Source organism: Carcharodon carcharias, chromosome 25, assembly GCF_017639515.1.
Source record: "Carcharodon carcharias isolate sCarCar2 chromosome 25, sCarCar2.pri, whole genome shotgun sequence".
Lineage (NCBI taxonomy): Eukaryota > Metazoa > Chordata > Chondrichthyes > Lamniformes > Lamnidae > Carcharodon > Carcharodon carcharias.
This window is the reverse complement of record NC_054491.1, coordinates 27,680,622-27,698,523: the sequence shown is the minus strand read 5'-3', so window position 1 is coordinate 27,698,523 and position 17,902 is coordinate 27,680,622. Positions and strand designations below refer to the sequence as shown.

At 45.3% G+C, this 17,902-nt stretch overlaps 1 protein-coding gene across 7 annotated transcripts in view; it reads left to right on the top strand.

Annotated features, from left to right (window-relative positions):
- The window catches only part of LOC121269562 (opioid-binding protein/cell adhesion molecule-like), a 1,143,507-nt gene that overhangs the window by 1,063,939 nt on the left and 61,666 nt on the right, over positions 1–17,902 (top strand). For all 7 annotated transcript variants that reach the window (XM_041174257.1, XM_041174256.1, XM_041174254.1 and 4 more), the window contains one exon: positions 9,047–9,167. In XM_041174257.1, the coding sequence (XP_041030191.1) occupies positions 9,047–9,167 (121 nt within the window). The remainder of the gene's footprint in view (positions 1–9,046; positions 9,168–17,902) is intronic.

Below are 17,902 nucleotides of genomic sequence, written 5' to 3'. Positions count from 1 at the left end.
ACCAAATTGATGTTCAGTCCCTTCAGTTAATGACTTGTGTGATTCCACTTGGACTTTGTTTTCTGCAAGGGCATTGTTAATTCAGGTTTGAGCACTCTGACTGCACATTTCGTCTTTTTTAACGTTCACGACAACATTTGATATGTGAGGGTTGTTAGACTGGCTGATTGTTAAGTGAATTATTGATTTGGAGTTTTTCATTAATGCCTGAACCAAATTGTCAGTTGGTTGCAAAGCTCAGTAATAATGTGTAGCTTCATCTTTTAAAAATGATTATTTTGTCATGCTTAAAATTTGGTCCTGTAAGAGTCATCAGTAACTTATAGGATATGATGAAGCTGTGTTTCTTAAACAGAATCTGAATTTTATTCAGAAACTACCAAGGCTTTAAGAAAGGGTCTGTAATTCTGCACTGTGGAACATTCCAGTGGAAAAACTGCAATGCCATGCAAAGTGCCAACAGTGGCTCAGTGTTAACACTCTTGCATCTGAGTTGGAACCAACTTCAAGTCCCACTCCAGAGACTTGAGCAAATAATCTAATCTGACACTTCAGCGCACAACTCCAATGAAGAGCGGAGGATTTCTCCCTGGTGCACTGGCTAATATTTATCCCTCAATTAGCATCATGAAAAGAAAACGGTTATCTCATTTGCAGTCCATGGGACCTTGTTAGGTGCAAATTGGCTGCTGTATTTCCTACATTACAACAGTGAATACACTTCTAAAGTGTTCCATTGGCTGTGAAGCACTTTGATATGTCCTGAGGCCGTAAATAAATGCAAATTTTGTTTTCTCTCTTGTTTTCCAGAAGTTAATGAAATAGATCATTGTTTGGAGCATCACATCAGTTTTATGAGCAGATCTGAGCCCCTACACAAGGAATGGAGGGGGGTGAGAACTAAAGAACTGGTTCCTGGCTCTGTTCCCTCTCCAGGCTGTTTTTTGCTGAGGTGGAATTGGGGTGTGGTGGGGGGTCGCAGAGCTACAGGTTAGGGTTGCCAACCGTGATTGATTGATTTCCTGAAGGTTTCATCACATGACTTTCCCTCACACTCTTGCCATTAGTCAGCCAACACATCCATCCTTATGACTTACCTGGAAAAACTCAGCAGGTCTGGCAGCATCGGCGGAGAAGAAAAGAGTTGACGTTTCGAGTCCTCATGACCCTTCGACAGAACTTGAGTTCGAGTCCAGGAAAGAGCTGAAATATAAGCTGGTTTAAGGTGTGTGTGTGGGGGGGCGGAGAGATAGAGAGACAGAGAGGTGGAGGGGGTTGGTGTGGTTGTAGCGACAAACAAGCAGTGATAGAAGCAGATCATCAAAAGATGTCAACAACAATAGTACAATAGAACACATAGGTGTTAAAGTTAAAGTTGGTGATATTATCTAAACGAATGTGCTAATTAAGAATGGATGGTAGGGCACTCAAGGTATAGCTCTAGTGGGTTTTTTTTTTTATTTTATATAATGGAAATAGGTGGGAAAAGGAAAATCTTTATAATTTATTGGGAAAAAAAAGAAGGGGGAAACAGAAAGGGGGTGGGGATGGGGGAGGGGACTCACGACCTAAAGTTGTTGAATTCAATATTCAGTCCGGAAGGCTGTAAAGTCCCTAGTCGGAAGATGAGGTGTTGTTCCTCCAGTTTGCGTTGGGCTTCACTGGAACAATGCAGCAAGCCAAGGACAGACATGTGGGCAAGAGAGCAGGGTGGAGTGTTAAAATGGCAAGCGACAGGGAGGTTTGGGTCATTCTTGCGGACAGACCGCAGGTGTTCTGCAAAGCGGTCGCCCAGTTTACGTTTGGTCTCTCCAATGTAGAGGAGACCACATTGGGAGCAACGAATGCAGTAGACTAAGTTGGGGGGAAATGCATTTCCCCCAACTTAGTCTACTGCATTCGTTGCTCCCAATGTGGTCTCCTCTACATTGGAGAGACCAAACGTAAACTGGGCGACCGCTTTGCAGAACACCTGCGGTCTGTCCGCAAGAATGACCCAAACCTCCCTGTCGCTTGCCATTTTAACACTCCACCCTGCTCTCTTGCCCACATGTCTGTCCTTGGCTTGCTGCATTGTTCCAGTGAAGCCCAACGCAAACTGGAGGAACAACACCTCATCTTCCGACTAGGGACTTTACAGCCTTCCGGACTGAATATTGAATTCAACAACTTTAGGTCGTGAGTCCCCTCCCCCATCCCCACCCCCTTTCTGTTTCCCCCTTCTTTTTTTTCCCAATAAATTATAAAGATTTTCCTTTTCCCACCTATTTCCATTATATAAAATAAAAAAAAAAACCCACTAGAGCTATACCTTGAGTGCCCTACCATCCATTCTTAATTAGCACATTCGTTTAGATAATATCACCAACTTTAACTTTAACACCTATGTGTTCTATTGTACTATTGTTGTTGACATCTTTTGATGATCTGCTTCTATCACTGCTTGTTTGTCGCTACAACCACACCAACCCCCTCCACCTCTCTGTCTCTCTATCTCTCCGCCCCCCACACACACACCTTAAACCAGCTTATATTTCAGCTCTTTCCTGGACTCGAACTCAAGTTCTGTCGAAGGGTCATGAGGACTCGAAACGTCAACTCTTTTCTTCTCCGCCGATGCTGCCAGACCTGCTGAGTTTTTCCAGGTAATTCTGTTTTTGTTTTGGATTTCCAGCATCCGCAGTTTTTTTGTTTTCATCCTTATGACTTCCTATGCCAATTGGAAAGCAAAAAGACTCATTGCTCAATTGGATGATGCTTGACTGTTAACCAAACAGCCTTTTATCCAACCCCATTTTCAATATTTTTATATTTGGTAAAAAATAAATGTTCAAAGAAATCACAAAATAAAAGAATCCTTTTTAATGTCCCAATGGTTTTTCTCCAGGGTTGCCCAGAGCTGTGTCCTGGCAATTGATCTTCAATTTCTAGAGACTCCAGGCCAATCCTGGAGAGTTGGCAACCGTACTACAGGTCCACTAAGACATGACTCATTAAGAACCCAATGAGGCCAACTAAAGGGGGTGACTGGGATTTTGCAGCTGGCCTCCAGGTTCCAGCGGGTGACAGCCCAGGGGTGTCAGCACTCCAGGCAAGGCGACAGGGCCCGGAATAGAAATCAAGCTACTCCCCCTGTTTCCGGGCTCCTTATTCCCCACCCACCCTGCTGCCATTTTAACCCTCCCCCACTATCCCCAATTCGATAAAACCTGCATTGCATGCGCTTCAAATAATAATGGTGAGAAAAACAGGTTAACTTATTTTCCACACACAATCTTGCACCAATACTTAATACTCAGAAAAAGCCCTTACATAAAAACTCAGACATTTAATATGATCAGACAAGCTCTGATACACTGCCCTTCATTTTATATTTAAAGTAGAGTTAAGTATAATTCTCAAGTCGCCTCCCCACACTGGCCTCCCGTTCTCTACCCCAGCCCCAGCACTCCCATTCCCTACTGGCCTCCGTCAACCTCCCGCTGGCCTCTGGCTCTCCCCTGCCGGCTTCTGGCATTCCCTTACCAGTCTCTGGTGCCACCACACCCTCTCCCTCCCCCCTGGGTCTGACCACCCAGCCCCTGGCAGCTATCACCACACTTGCTTTTTTGTTTCAGTTGCCCGTATTTTTTTTCAGCCTTCCCTGCCGACATACTTTCAAACTCTTAAGGCTTTGGTGCAGCGTTTGCCACCATGACCATCCCCTCGCCCCTCTCAATGCCTTCCCTCAGCTGGTACTTCACAAGTTAACAAGCGCCTTGCATCCCATCCTGGACTCGCATTTCCCAGCCGGAACTGACACCCTCCGTGCCTGTACAGATTCAGTCAGCCGTGCGTCACAATGCCATCTTGTTATCAGGCACATAACTATTGCCTTCGGTGTGTCCATTTGAAGGGGGCTTCAGGTGCCGGATGTGGGCATGGGCCTAAGTGGTTTTGCACCTTGCGCATCCCTCTCCTGAGCCTTCAGCCTAGAGACCCACCCTCCCTGCCAGAGTTCAGGAGCAGATACAGGCCGCACTGTAAAATGGCTTCACCAGCTTCTCCGACTCTCATCCCCACATTTCTTATCTGGCTGTAAGATCTGTTTTTAAGATATGATTTTAAAAAGTTGGAGAGAGGGCACTTCCATCTTGAAGCACCCTCTCCCTCACTTACCCGTTATTGCTTCTCCTTTCAAGCCAGAGGTCTCTGATTGTCCCTCTAGCTTTGAGGATCCCCCCCCAGCCATCCTTAATTGATGGCAAGCCTGTCTCCAGGCCAGTTAAAAGGATGCCAATGAAAATCCCAATGGGTGACTGTTCCTTCCCCCCCCACCAACTTCAAAAGCAGATTCAGACCCAGAAACAGTCCCCACCTCAGACTCGCACCCTGGGGGGGGGATTCTTGTCCTATATCTCTTATTTTAAATTGCAGAATATTTTGAAATCTATGGTTAAAATATGATACTACAGCAGAGTCTCTTATAGAACTTGCTCTTTAAAGAAATGCAACATACCAAAATCCTTCCTGAGCTTCAGAACTCACAAGCAGTCATACACTTATTGCTGAAATGTAATTCTGCAACCTGAACAGGCACCACTAATTGAACTAAATGCAGCATGTAGTCCATATGGTCACTCAAACAATATTCCTATTCCACAGGACTCCAAAGTGTCTCAACAAATGCCTGAGTGCAGGTAGAAAATTCCACACCTTTTGAGTTAGCACCTTCTAAATGCTTCTGACAACGATAACATCTTGATCCTTTTTTTAATTTGAAAATGCACTAACCCCAATGCCTAGCAATTCTTTATCAGAGTGTGCAACCCCAATCCACTACAAGGATTCTCAGCTCTTTCACCTCAAGCTTGATCGCTCTCCAGCTTTCTCTGTGGGATGCAAATATTTCCAATTGATAGGCAACCAGTTGGAATGTAGCCTGCCCAAAATGCACATTGTGGCTTGAAGAAGCTGATGAAAAAAGCTAGGATCAACTCATTGTTTCCCATGGAAAGAATATGATCTTGTATGCCATTGTTCAAAGTACCACATTATCAACTAGTTTGTCAGAGAACATTGTCAGTATTACATCTTTAACTTGTGGTGCTTCTTGCAGACTGTCTACATTTATTGCTTCTTCCCCGTCAGGTTTTAGTTTCTCCATGTTGTGCTCAGAAAGGAGTAAACTTTTAATTTGTTCAACATATTTTAACCAGGCAAGGATTAGGAAAAGGCAATAATTATTTCAATTTAACTTGATGATTAGTTAGGCCCTTCATTGCTTTACTTATCGGCTACTGTAGTATGCATCATGTTGTTTCATCATTCGGTTTTCTAAAATACTGCAGAATGAGATGTGCACCTGATTTTATAACTTGCATTCCCAAGTGTCCCTAACTGGATGGACAGAAAGACAAATGGGTGGGTTAGATCAAAAGTAGAAGCTCAGGAATCAAAATGATAGCTAAGTAGAGTTAGAGAGAGAAAGGCCCAATAGTGTCATCCTGGCAACAGTTGAAGGAGAAGTTGAGAGTTTTATAAAAAAGGAAGAGAAATTGGATGGGTGGGTAACATTGAGATGTGGACTGAGGGAGGCTTTAAGAAAGCCAGAGAAGAAACAAGACATGCCAACAACTCTAATAACAAACAAATAAAGGGCTGCAAGCAGCAAGACTAAATGCTGCTTGTGGTCCCTGATAACATTAATCTTTGGAGTAAAACAACTCAGATTATAAAATTTACAGCTTCTCTTTTAATTCTTTATCGACCTGACCTTTTACCATGCTCCTTCATTACCTTCATTAAAGAAGCAAGCTCATTAGGAATTTCTGACAAGTGATTACAATAGTCCGTTCAATCACTCAGGACTCTTATCTTTTTAATTGTGCTGCTTTAGAAGAGTCAAACAACAAGTTCAGATTTTCAAATAGCCAAAGCTGATTTATTTGTTCGACCTCTCATTTCCTAAAGTTTAGCTTCAGTGAGCTGACCCAGTTGAAAAAAAATCTAAATTTCCAATTTGGCCGTCCCAGAATTTCAAAGAAGCAAAAAGTGAAGATGAATTCTAAACATTTATCCAGAAAATGTAGCATCAACATAGATCCCTACACTGTATGATCTTGAAATAAGATGCTGTTTAGTTATGACATATTTGAGCAAAAAATGCCACCAAAATCCTAAGTTAATTTTCCTATAAATTTTACTACATATATCATTTAATACCAGATGTTGTAAGAAAACACGTAGATTTTCCATGTTTCCACTGTCAATGACATGAACCCAAGGACTTGGGTCTTTTGTCTCCTTTGCAATACTGTTGGTACAGAAAATGAACTTAGTTTGCATATTCAATTTTCAAATTAGGTAAATAATATGATCAAAGTTTCTAATTTGGGGAAAAGAAGCTTAATGGGAAATTCTAGCCATTTGGCAGTTGTAAGTATTTTTAAAGCACATGGTTTTGATTTTTTTCCAGTAATCGCTGTGCACCAGCAAAGTATCAGTATTCAGTAGTCAGAGATTGGGCCAACTAGGCGTGTATACACTGGAGTTTAGAAGAATGGGAGGGGATTTCATTGAAACATATAAAATTCTGACAAGGATGGACAGTCTGGATGCAGGGATGATGTTTCCTCTGGCTGGGGGATCTAGAACAAGGGGTCACAATCTCAGGATACGAGGTAGACCATTTAGGTCTGAGATGAGGAGAAACTTCTTCACTCAGAGGGTGGTGAACCTGTGGAATTCTCTACCACAGAGGGCTGTGGAGGCCAAGTCACTGAATATATTTAAGAAGGAAATTGATAGAGAAGATAAAGAAGGCACCAAGGAATATGGGGAGAGAGTGGGAGTATGACGTTGAGGTAGAGGATCAGCCATGGTCATAGTGAATGCAGCAGGTTCGAAGGACTGAATGACCTATTCCTGCTTCTATTTTTCTATGTTTCTATGTTTCATTAAGCATAGCATCATGCATTTGAGCTTCAGAAAAAGTCCTGTTGTTGCACTGCCCTTTAAGGACCACCTCAGACAGAACTTGTTGCTTTTCAAGGGTTCGGGAACAGGAATTTAGCAGGAGATTTATACCTTTGTGGGGAGGCACAAAATGCTCTGATTGAAAGTCATTCAGAGCTGTACTCGGACCATCAAGGAAAGAAACATGTTTTTCATTTGGTAAATGCTTCAAGTTACTGTTCATTGCAGTTCCCTCTTCGAATGTAAAGGCTTTTTTAAATGTCCTTTGCAATTTTAAAGAATTGTAATGAAGAAGTTCATTTTAAAACAAAAACCTTTTTGAAATTGCATTTTGAAACTAATCTGATCTTTGGGGCATAATTCATCATGTAATTTGCATCATCAAAAGAAGAAAACAGAAGGAAAAGAAATAAAAGTTGCAAAATATTTGGCACTTAAGAGCATATTTGCAAAGATTTGATTACTGGTATTGCATATCTGCTAACCACTGAAATAGAACACATGTATAAGAGATAAGCCCAGAAGCATCACCTCGGAAAATAATATATTGAATTTGGAGCAAGCTTAGTAGATCACATCACTGACGGTAATTCCAGCCTCTAGATCCCTGATTTCAAATTAAGTTGAGTATTCATACGGAATTGTGGCTGGTCTGTGATTTTATTGCTTACCAGCTACCACTAACCTTAAAATTATGCTGCCACCGTCCATGGAAAACTAACCCTAGGTTTTAAGCAAGGAGTACATAAGCTTTTCAAATAACTAACAATATACTTGCTATACTCTCAAGGTGTTCACTCTTCAGGATTCAGAGTAGCACCTCACCAGGCCGCATCTGCTACTTTCACTTTCTCACCTGACTGCACCCTCCAAGTCACACTGCTGGGCAATATGGAACCTCATTTTCTGCACGTGCATGGGCTATTATTCAGTTTACATGATCCTCTGTTTCAGTCAAGCATTCTCATTGGCAGCTTTGACACAATGATGCCATGAAGCTTTTGATATAAACTAGTATATTACCACCAGCTTCACAGTATGTCAGATGTAGTGAATAGGATAGGGCAGCCGATAGGACCTAAGAAAAATGTCCACACCACTGGGCCTGGAAAAGAGAAGTTGGGGTATTTATATTTCTTGGTTTTGATGGCAGCAGGGCTGACAGATTACTATTAACTGACTCTTAGGACAGGATTTTTAAATCTTCGGGCGGGCCTGGGAGTGGTCACAAAACCGACTGCCGCCTGTGATCGGGCCCTGACTGGGATTTCACGCTAGCTGACCAATTAACAGCCAGCCAGCATGAATCGCGTGTTGCAATGCTGAGCACTGCCGGAATGGGGGTAGGAGGAAGGATAGTGTGGGCGTTTGCACTGAAAGCTCCCTGAAAGCACAGAGCTGCCTCAGGGAGCTGAAGATTTTTAAAAATGCAAATAAAGAATTTGAAAATGACTCTGTCACATGAGCAGGGACATGTTATAAATGAGACGTCAACATTTTTATTTTATTTTTAATTCCTGTTGGAAACCTCATCCCGCTGGAATGAGGTTTTGTAAAAAAATCCAAAGACCGCTTGGCTTTTTCGCCTGCCCACCAACCAGATAGTTGGACGGGCAGCGAAAAATCAGATTTAATTAATTGATTAAGGACCTTATTAGGCCTCTTAATTGAGTGAAATATTGCGAGAGTGCGTGATGATGTTGGGACGCTCGCCCGATGTCATCGTGCACTATTTTACTCTTGTTTGGATCGGGCAGAAGCCCACCGGACGAGGGAAACATTCTTCCCCTAGTGATGCAAAAAATACCTCCATTGACTGAGGTAAAGCTGGAAAAGATGGTTTGGCTATCTTACCACTAATTGAAACATTAATTAACTTACCACGTGATTGTTGAAAATAGTTAGTTAGGACCATGTTTGACATATTACCAACATGTTATTTGAATACCAATCTATGTACCGTGCTGGGAGCAAAATTAGATTCCTTGAGCCACCTCCATTTTCTGATTTTCTGTATGAAGTTACTGCTGATCAGTTGCTATTACAAAACAGTATTGACAACATTATATTTTTTTGTTTGGCTTTACAGACCCTCCATACATCCCCAATACAAAGAATGTTGGGGTAGCAGTTGGTCGGGAAGGCATTCTCCAGTGTGAAGCTGCTGCTGTTCCACCACCAGACTTTGAATGGTACAAAGAAGAACGAAGGTACTGTCTATCCTCACAGCGGATTCCTTTTAGCCATTTCTTGGGCAAAATGGCACAAGGGGAAGCATAATTTGTCACGGTGATGCCACGTGCAGACGATTTGTTGATATGCTTCAATGCAGTGTACATTGTGTCACAGGTTTGTAAACAAACGACACAAGCAGGTGGGCCCTCAACCTGAACTGTGGATCCCAAAATCTTGTCAGATAAGCAGTTCCAGGGGTTTGACTCAACGATGATGAAGAAATGTCCAGGTCTCAACCATTGCAATGAAAGTATCTGGACAAAGACAGGAAGAAAGAAAATTTGTTCATCAGTATTAATTTGTGAATCTGGCATCCACCTTTTTGAATGAAATAAAATATTAGGTTGAAGTTGATTAATCCCATGAAGCCTTTGTGGGTATCTGTCAGTGAGATCAATGGTGATTGCTGACCACAAAATCTGGGAGCTCATGTGTCTTCCTACAGAGCTGAGGAAAAAGTGCTAATGAAGTATATGGAATGGCTGAGAGTGATAATTGGCTTGGAATTCTCTACCGTAGAAGAGAAACCACAATTTCAAAACAGTGCTTTGTTACCAAGTAATTGTATGTGCAGTTTTTTTAAGAATTATGGCAGTATTTCTTAAGCTATTCAAAGGGCGTGCTGAGAATTCAGGACTCTCCAAGGACTAATGCCCTTCAGATTTGCTGCTGGTTATGTAGCCTTTCTTTAGACCAAAGAACAAACCTGATAAAAAAATATAATGACTAGGTTAATGGATAAAACATGTGTTTGGTAATGTTATAATGTATCTTTGCTGCTGCCCAACCTTGTTAAAAGCTATTGCGGCTGCTTATAATGTCCAATTTCTGAAACACAACCTGTTGGATGACAGTTTCTCTATTTGTAGCTGTACGGTGCAGTGAGGACTATCAAATACCAGGGGCCTGAAAACTGAGCTAACCTTGGTCTTCGTTCTTCTCAATGATGATAAGCAATACTATGGATGTAAATATCAATAACTAAAGCACTGATTAACTCCCTTGGTGACAACAAGAGGCTAACATGATGCAACAGTGCAGATGCAGATATTTGGAGGTTGTTTTTAATTTTCCTATTTTCCTCCACCCTGGAGACATTAACTTTGGCTGCAGTTCAGTTCCAACTGCAAGCAACCCTCAAGTAACTCATTCTAATGGTCATTTTTTTATGTGTGAGACTAGATTACAAGTGTTGGCATGATATTTGACCTTGGGGTGTCAATGAGCTCAATTTTGTTCTCAGATGATCAGGTTTTGATCGAGGAATATGCTAAAATAAATCTACTCTGATTTTTTTTATTTTACCTTCAGCCAATCCAAAGCTGTTGAAGCTGATTGAGACGAGCTTAGATGATGCAGGGCAGAAATCAAACTGTGACCTTTTGGCTTAGTGCTGAATTGAAAAATATTTCTGTGATTTCAGATTGATAAAATTATTTTTGTTTATCGTTGATGCATCTTTTATTTCCATAATTATATTTGCTTATCCCATCAGCTTCAATCTCGCCAGCAACAATCACAACCCTCATTGTTCTAACAGGACCGCAACAGCATATATGTCGACTATGCTATTTTATTAACAAATTACGGTAACCAGTTTTCCTCATCATTGTGTAAATGTGGTTTACAAATTTCCCACAGAAAGCAATAAGGACGCCTCTTTTCCTGGTGCTTAACTTCCTGGCATTCTTTGGGCTGATCAGCTCATTAGGCCATGACTATGCAATTCATGCCAGGTTGGCATCTTCAAAACTATAGATTTTGGTCATTCGCTTCCCATGTTTCAGTTCCAAAAACCATGGGCAGAATTTTGCCCTTGGTGGGTGTGTGGGCCCCACCGGCTCGGCGGCGGGCGGGCAGCCAATCGCTGCCGCCGAAATGGGCCCTGCCACCATTTTGAGTGGGCGGGCCAATTAAGGCCCACCCAGCGAGCTGCCCGACAGGAAGCGCTATGCACTTCCTGTGTGGGGGCGGGTGTGGGATTCCCCAGCTGTCAGAGTGCGTTCTGTCGCACGTGCTCACGGAAGAGCACACATCTCCCTGAGACTAAGTGCTGCCTCAGGGAGATCGCTGAAAGGCTGGCAAACATAAAAAATAGAACAATAAAAAGTTCATTAACATGTTTCCCTCATGTGATAATATCACACGAGATGGGACATGTTAATGAAATAAACAAAAACTTTCTTAAACATTTTTAAAACTGCTATCAAACCTCATCCCACCACTGGATGAGGTTTGTAAAAAAAATCACCTACCCGCCTGCCTGTTGGACCCATGCGCCAAGCCAAAGTTCATACGGGCCCCTCAAAATCGTTGACGATTGGCAAGTTAAGGGCCTTAACGAGGCCTTTAATTAATGGCTCCGCCACCTGCACGCCAGCCAGAAGATTCTGCCCCATAGTTCTGTTCCCCCAACCTTAGGCATTTATGAAGCTAAAAGTGGGGAGATGATCCTACTCCTGCATAAGTCTCTCGCAAATGAGACTGAGTATGGACCCCCCTTCCCCTGCCCCCATTTGATTCACTCCACGTGATATCAAGAAATGGCTGAAGGCACTGGATACTGCAAAGGCTATGAGCTCTGAAAGCATTCCTGCAATAATACTGAAAACTTATGCTCCAGAACTTGCTGTGCCCCTAGCCAAGCTGTTCTAGTACAGCTACCACACTGGCAAGTAGCTGGCAATGTGGAAAACTGCCCAGGTATGTCCTGTCCATAAAAAGCAGGACAGATCCACCCCGGGCAATTGCTGCCCCATCATCCTACTCTCGATCACCAGCAAAGTGATTGAAGGGGTCATCAACAGTGCTATCAAGCGGCACTTAACCAGAAACATCTGCTCACTGACACTCAGTTTGGATTCGGCCAGGGCCACTCAGCCTTATTACAACCCTAGTCCAGACATGGACAGAAGAACTGAGCTCAGGATGTTGAGTGAGAGTGACTGCCCTTTATATCGCCACATCTGACCGAGTGTGACATCAAGGAGCCCGAGCAAAACCGGGAATCATGGGGAAACTCACCAGTGGTTGGAGTCATACACAGTGCAAAGGAAGATGGTGTGGTTGTTGGAGGTCAATCATCTCAGTCCCAGGACACCACTGCTGGAGGTCCTCAAGGTAGTGTCCTACGCCCAACCATCTTCAGCTGCTTCATCAATGACCTTCGCTCCTTCATAAGGTCAGAAGTGGGATGTTCGCTGATCATTGCTCAATGTTCAGCGCCATTCATGGCTCTTCAGATACTGAAGCAGTCCATGTTCAGATGCAGCAAGATCTGGACAACATTCAGGCTTGGGATGATAAGTGGCAAGTAAGATTCATGTCACAAAAGTGCCAGGCAATGACTATCTCCAACAAGGGAGAATCCAACCATCTCCCTTAACATTCAATGGCGTTACCATTGCTGAATCCCCCACTATCAACATGCTGGGGGTTACCATTGACCAGAAAATGAGCAGGACTAGCCATGTAAATACTGTGGCTACCAGAGCAGGTCAGAAGCTGGGAATTCTGCCGAGAGTAACTCACCCCCTGACTCCCCAGAGTCTGCCCAGCATCTGCAAGGAATGTGGTGGAATACTCTCCATTTGCCTGGATGAGTGCAGCTCCAACACTCAGGAAATTTGACACCATCTAAGACAAAGCAGCCTGTTTGATTGGCACATCATCCACCACCTCCAACATGTACTCCCTGCACCACCAATGCATATTGGCAGCAGGGTGTACCATCTACAAGATGCACTGCAGCAACTCACCAAGCCTCCTTTGAAGGCACCTTCCAACCCCACAACCTCTTCCACCTAGAAGGACAAGGGCAGCAGATGCATGGGAACAGCACCACCTGCAAGTTCCCCTCCAAGCCACACACCAGCCTGACTTGGAACTATATCACCGTTCCTTCACTGTCGCAGGGTCAAAATCCTGAAACCCCCCTCCCTAACAGCATAGTGGGTGTAACTACACCACATAAACTGCAGCAATTCAAGAAGGTGGCTCATCGCTACCTTCTCAAGGGCAATTAGGGATAGGCAATAAAAATGCTGGCCTAGCCAGTGACAACCACAGTTAATGTTAACAAAAGTTAATGGGAAAATGGACATATGGACGCCGGATGAGTTTCTCAATCACCACTGAGCTAGTGTGGAAAATGTATGCCGACTAAACCAACAGAGCTCAAGTATACTTGCCAGAACCCCACCAGCAGTTGCAGAAAATTTGGTTCATTTTAAATTTAATACATCATGAAGTTTGTCACAGAAAGCAAATGGTGAATTGCTATTTGATGCTATGGTGACGAAATTTACATTGAAAATAGATGTGTAGATTTGCAAAAGGATATTTTTCAAACCTATAGGACAACATGAACCTACATTAGTCCCAATAGGACCTAGCTACCTTCGTTCCTGAATAAGTGCATAATATTCAATTCGTGTTCAGAGATAATTTCAGATTGTATAACGAGCATAATTGAAGAAAAGTGGATTTTAGCAAAACGACAGAGTTTGTGAATCAAGATTACCACTGGCCTTTTATCCCAGCTTGAAAGTAGCATGTCATGTGATGATGCATTTTAACTTGCCAAGAAATGTCACCAAATGCTAAATTATAAAAGTAGGGTGCCTCTCAGGTCAGTGCACAATAATAAACCAGAGGCTTTTGGAACTTAAACTCTGCATACTAAAGATCAATCTCACATCACCTTCTGTCAATACAGACATTTCCATTGTTTCATTTCAGCTGATATGCCCAAAGAACACCAGGGGCAGAATTTTTCGCTCGGTGGGCGGGTGCGTGCCAGACCCGCTTGAGCGTGAAATAATGCGTGATGATGCCGGCCGAGGCGGGCGCGTGATGGAGACAGAGGCGCGCCCGCCATTAATTAAGAGGCCAGTTAAGGCCCTTGAGACACAAACTGTCTCCGAGTTTACGTAGCCCATGTGATTTTTCGGCCATTGCACAGGCAAAACGGGCAGGCCACAATTTGCAAAAGCTCATCCACGGGCGGGGTAAGAAGGGTCAGCAGCATTGTCAATGTGAGTAGCGAGGAGTTTTGGATATGACTTTCTGCTGGTTGCTTCAGCAGCATTGTCAATGTGAGTAGCGAGGAGTTTTGGATATGACTTGCTGCTGGTTGCTTCTGTGAGCTGGACAGCTTCTCTCACTTCAGAGCTGTGTTCTGAGCATTTCCAGGCTTTGTTTTAGGACTCATTGCTGTCTGCAAGGCCCTGGGAGGACTCAGGCTATGTGGGTCCTTCCAGGTATCAGACAATCTTCCATAACCCTGGTAATGGGGATTGTGGTCTTCGCTGAAGGCATCTCCTCGTGGAGGAAGAGAGGGGCAGAAGAGAGAGGAGACCAGGTGTCCCAACGCAGCTTCCAGAGGAGCAACCTGTGGGAGGAGAGGTACAGGCACAAGTGGGAGGCAGAGCCAGGAGGAAGTACAAGGCAGAAGGGGCTACAGAAGATGCCACTATCCTGGTGACAGGGTTTACAAGCGGCGATGCAGCTACCTTAATATGTCTGAGGTGCAATGCCGAAGGAGGCTCCATCTCCCAGGGAGACAGTGACATCCATCTGTCAGAAGATCGGGCCTGAGATCAGCTCTGACTGTGTGGGTGGACACCCCGTGCCAGTGGCGCTGAAGGTCACAGTGGCCCTCAACTCCCATGCCTCCAGCTCTTTCCAGGGGTCGGTGAGTGGTCTTTGTGGAGTCTCGCAATCAGCTGTCCACAGTTGTGTCAAATTGGTGACTGAAGCTCTGTTCAGGCATGCATTGACTTTCATTCACTACCACACAGACAAGGCCAGCCAGGCTGAGCGAGCCAGAGGCTTTGCAGTGATTTCTGGGTTCCCCCACGTCAAGGGTGCAATAGACTGCACCATGTGACCATCAAAATGCCAGTGGTTGAGCCCGGTGCCTTCGTCAACAGAAAGGTTTCCACTCCATGAACGTGCAGATAGTGTGTGATCACAAGACGCAGATTCTACAAGTCTGTGCAAGGTACCCAGGCAGCTCCCACGATGCCTACATCCTCAGACACTCCCAGGTGCTGAGGATCTTCAGTGCTCCAGCCCAACTGGATTGTTGGCTGCTAGGTAACAAGGGCTACCTCCTGAAAGGTGGCTCATGATGCCTCTCCGCCACCCAAGATCAGAGGCTAAGCAGCAGTATAACAGGAGCCACGCCTCCCCAAGGGCGGTGATAGAGAGAACCATAGGTCTTTTCAAGATGTGCTTCCGATACCTGGACCGTTCAGGGGGCGGACGACAATACCCCCCAGACCGGGTGTCACTGATTGTGCAGAGCGCAGCATGCAACCACTATCTGGCACTGTCAAGGGGGAACGCAGAGGAGGAACAGGATCTTGAAGCAGTTGCACAGGCAACAGATGATGAGTCCAGTAGTGAGTCCGAGTACAAGCACAGTGAGGAGAACACTGGGGACATGGATGCTGACCCGGGTAACCTCCAGGACGCAGGGATACTCGGGACACTTTGATCCAATGCTCCTTCAGCTAGCTGACCAAATAAGAACCACCACCACATGCCAAGGCTGCAGGCACCATACTCGATCCCTGACAGGGCCATTTCCTTGGCCAACAACATATACTCTGTGCCTGTGCAATAGTTTCAGGAGACACATGTCCATCATTACATAATGGCCCATCCTGCACCAACAGAACACGTGAAGCATCCAGAGGTTAATAGCACAAAATAACATCTAATTTAATTGTGAATGTGAAACATAGCTGGAATTAACATTAACCGGTGTTTTGAATCACACCATGAAAAAACGTAAAGCAAAATAGGGGAACAAAATATCACCCATGATAAGGCCGTCTTGTGCTTAAGGTGCTTTACATTTATGTTGTGGGTGTTACATCTAGGTGCTCCCATCTCGCTGGCACCAGTATTGGAGGCAGCTGCTGGCTCTGCTGTCCTGTTGGCCTTGATGACCTTGGCGGCCATCCTCTGACCCGTGGAGCCTGTGCTGGCCCCGCCTGGGAGGGAGCAGCCTGTGCATGGCTGGCATCTCCCCAGTCACCGCAGCCTTATCAGATACCACGGTCACTGGCAGAGGGGCGGAGGAGCTGTTACTTTCATCCGGATCTCCCTGAGAGGAGCTGCAAAGATGACAGGCAGCTCATGTGCCAATGTGAGGTCGCATTGGACCTCCCTGCTCATCATTGATGGATGGGCACCTAGCTGGGATACTGGGTGCCCAATCCATCTCCCACACTGACACTGACCACCTGAGGTCATTGCCGGTGTGTAAGCTCGCAGGCCCAAGTGCATCCCCAGGGATCCCTATTGAATCCCTGGAGCAGCCTCTCCATGAGAGTTGCCACTCTCTCATGGAGGAGGCGTTGCGCTCAGCCATGAGGGTCAACACAGTGGTCATGTTCCGCAGAGAGTCCTCCACAACGGAGACCATGGCATGCATCCCTCATGTATCCCCGACAGATCCTCCCGCACATCCCACTGGACATCCAGCCTAATGGATGACTCCAGAGGCCCAGCACCAGCCATTGACTATGCATTGTGCTGGTCCCAGCAGTCCTCTAGCTGCCAGTGCCCTGGGCACTCTCTCCCTCTACCTGCACCTCAAGCAAGTGTGAAATGCCCTGACCAATGTGCACCAAGATACTAGATGGTGAATTTATGCCTACCAAGGTGCTAGTATCTGCGCTGGTGCCTGCTTGACAGAGAGGGTGTGATGCAGGTGTGTGCTTAGCATGGTGGTCCTTCGGGGTCAGGGGTGGGCCTTCAGGCTCCTATAGCAACCACCTGCTGGTGAGCCAAAAGGAACAAGAAGTACGTGTCATTAGTTTAAGTCATGACCGTATATGCCAGGTACCCTGGTGAGACAGAGATCTGCATCTTGGTGCCCTCATATTTCAATTATCAATGGGGACTCCAGTTTTGAGGCTCACATCAATATAGAGACTACACTAGAATGGTTGCAATAACCGACATTCTTACCTCAGTGCACTGCACTCTTGCCTTCCTCTGGCACCCCAACCTCACCACGGCCAGTTGACCAAGGTGCATGGCGCCTCTCTAGCTCTAGGGCCTCTTGCTCATAACACATGACGATTAGGAGGTTTGGGTGTCCCCCACCAGCCTGTGACCTCTCAATATTGTTATGGGATGCCTCTTCTTGAAAGGATAGAGGAGCATTGATTAGTCCACTCTCTACCTGCAGCGCCATTGTAGCCTGGCCAATCCCACCTGAGGAACACCTCGCAGGGCACAGCCAATTTGTGACCCTGGAGCCACAAGGCACTCAATCCAAGCAGCAAGGCTCACCCCCTTGGCCAGCTCCTGCCTCATTGACATTTGCCACTCACACTCCAACCCACTGAAGTCCACAGCAGGGGGGTCAGGGGGGGATAGGCAGCTCTTAACTGTTCTGCACACTGACCCATGCCAATGTGGTACTCATCCTCCCTGATTGCAGGCAGATCGTTGAAGAGCTTCCGGCGCTGCACCCATGTGCGCCTCACCACGTCATGGCTGCTGATCCTGAATACCACCTCCTCCCAGGCCTTTTTGGTGAGGTATGGGGGCCTCCTACTCCCATCTCTGGGGACAAGGGTTTCCCTCTTGGCTGCAACCTCCTCCAGGAGGACTGCGAGGCACTCATCCGAGAAACGCGGGGTCATCTGCCCTCCCGTGACCTGCCGTGTCCAACCCCAGTGGGATC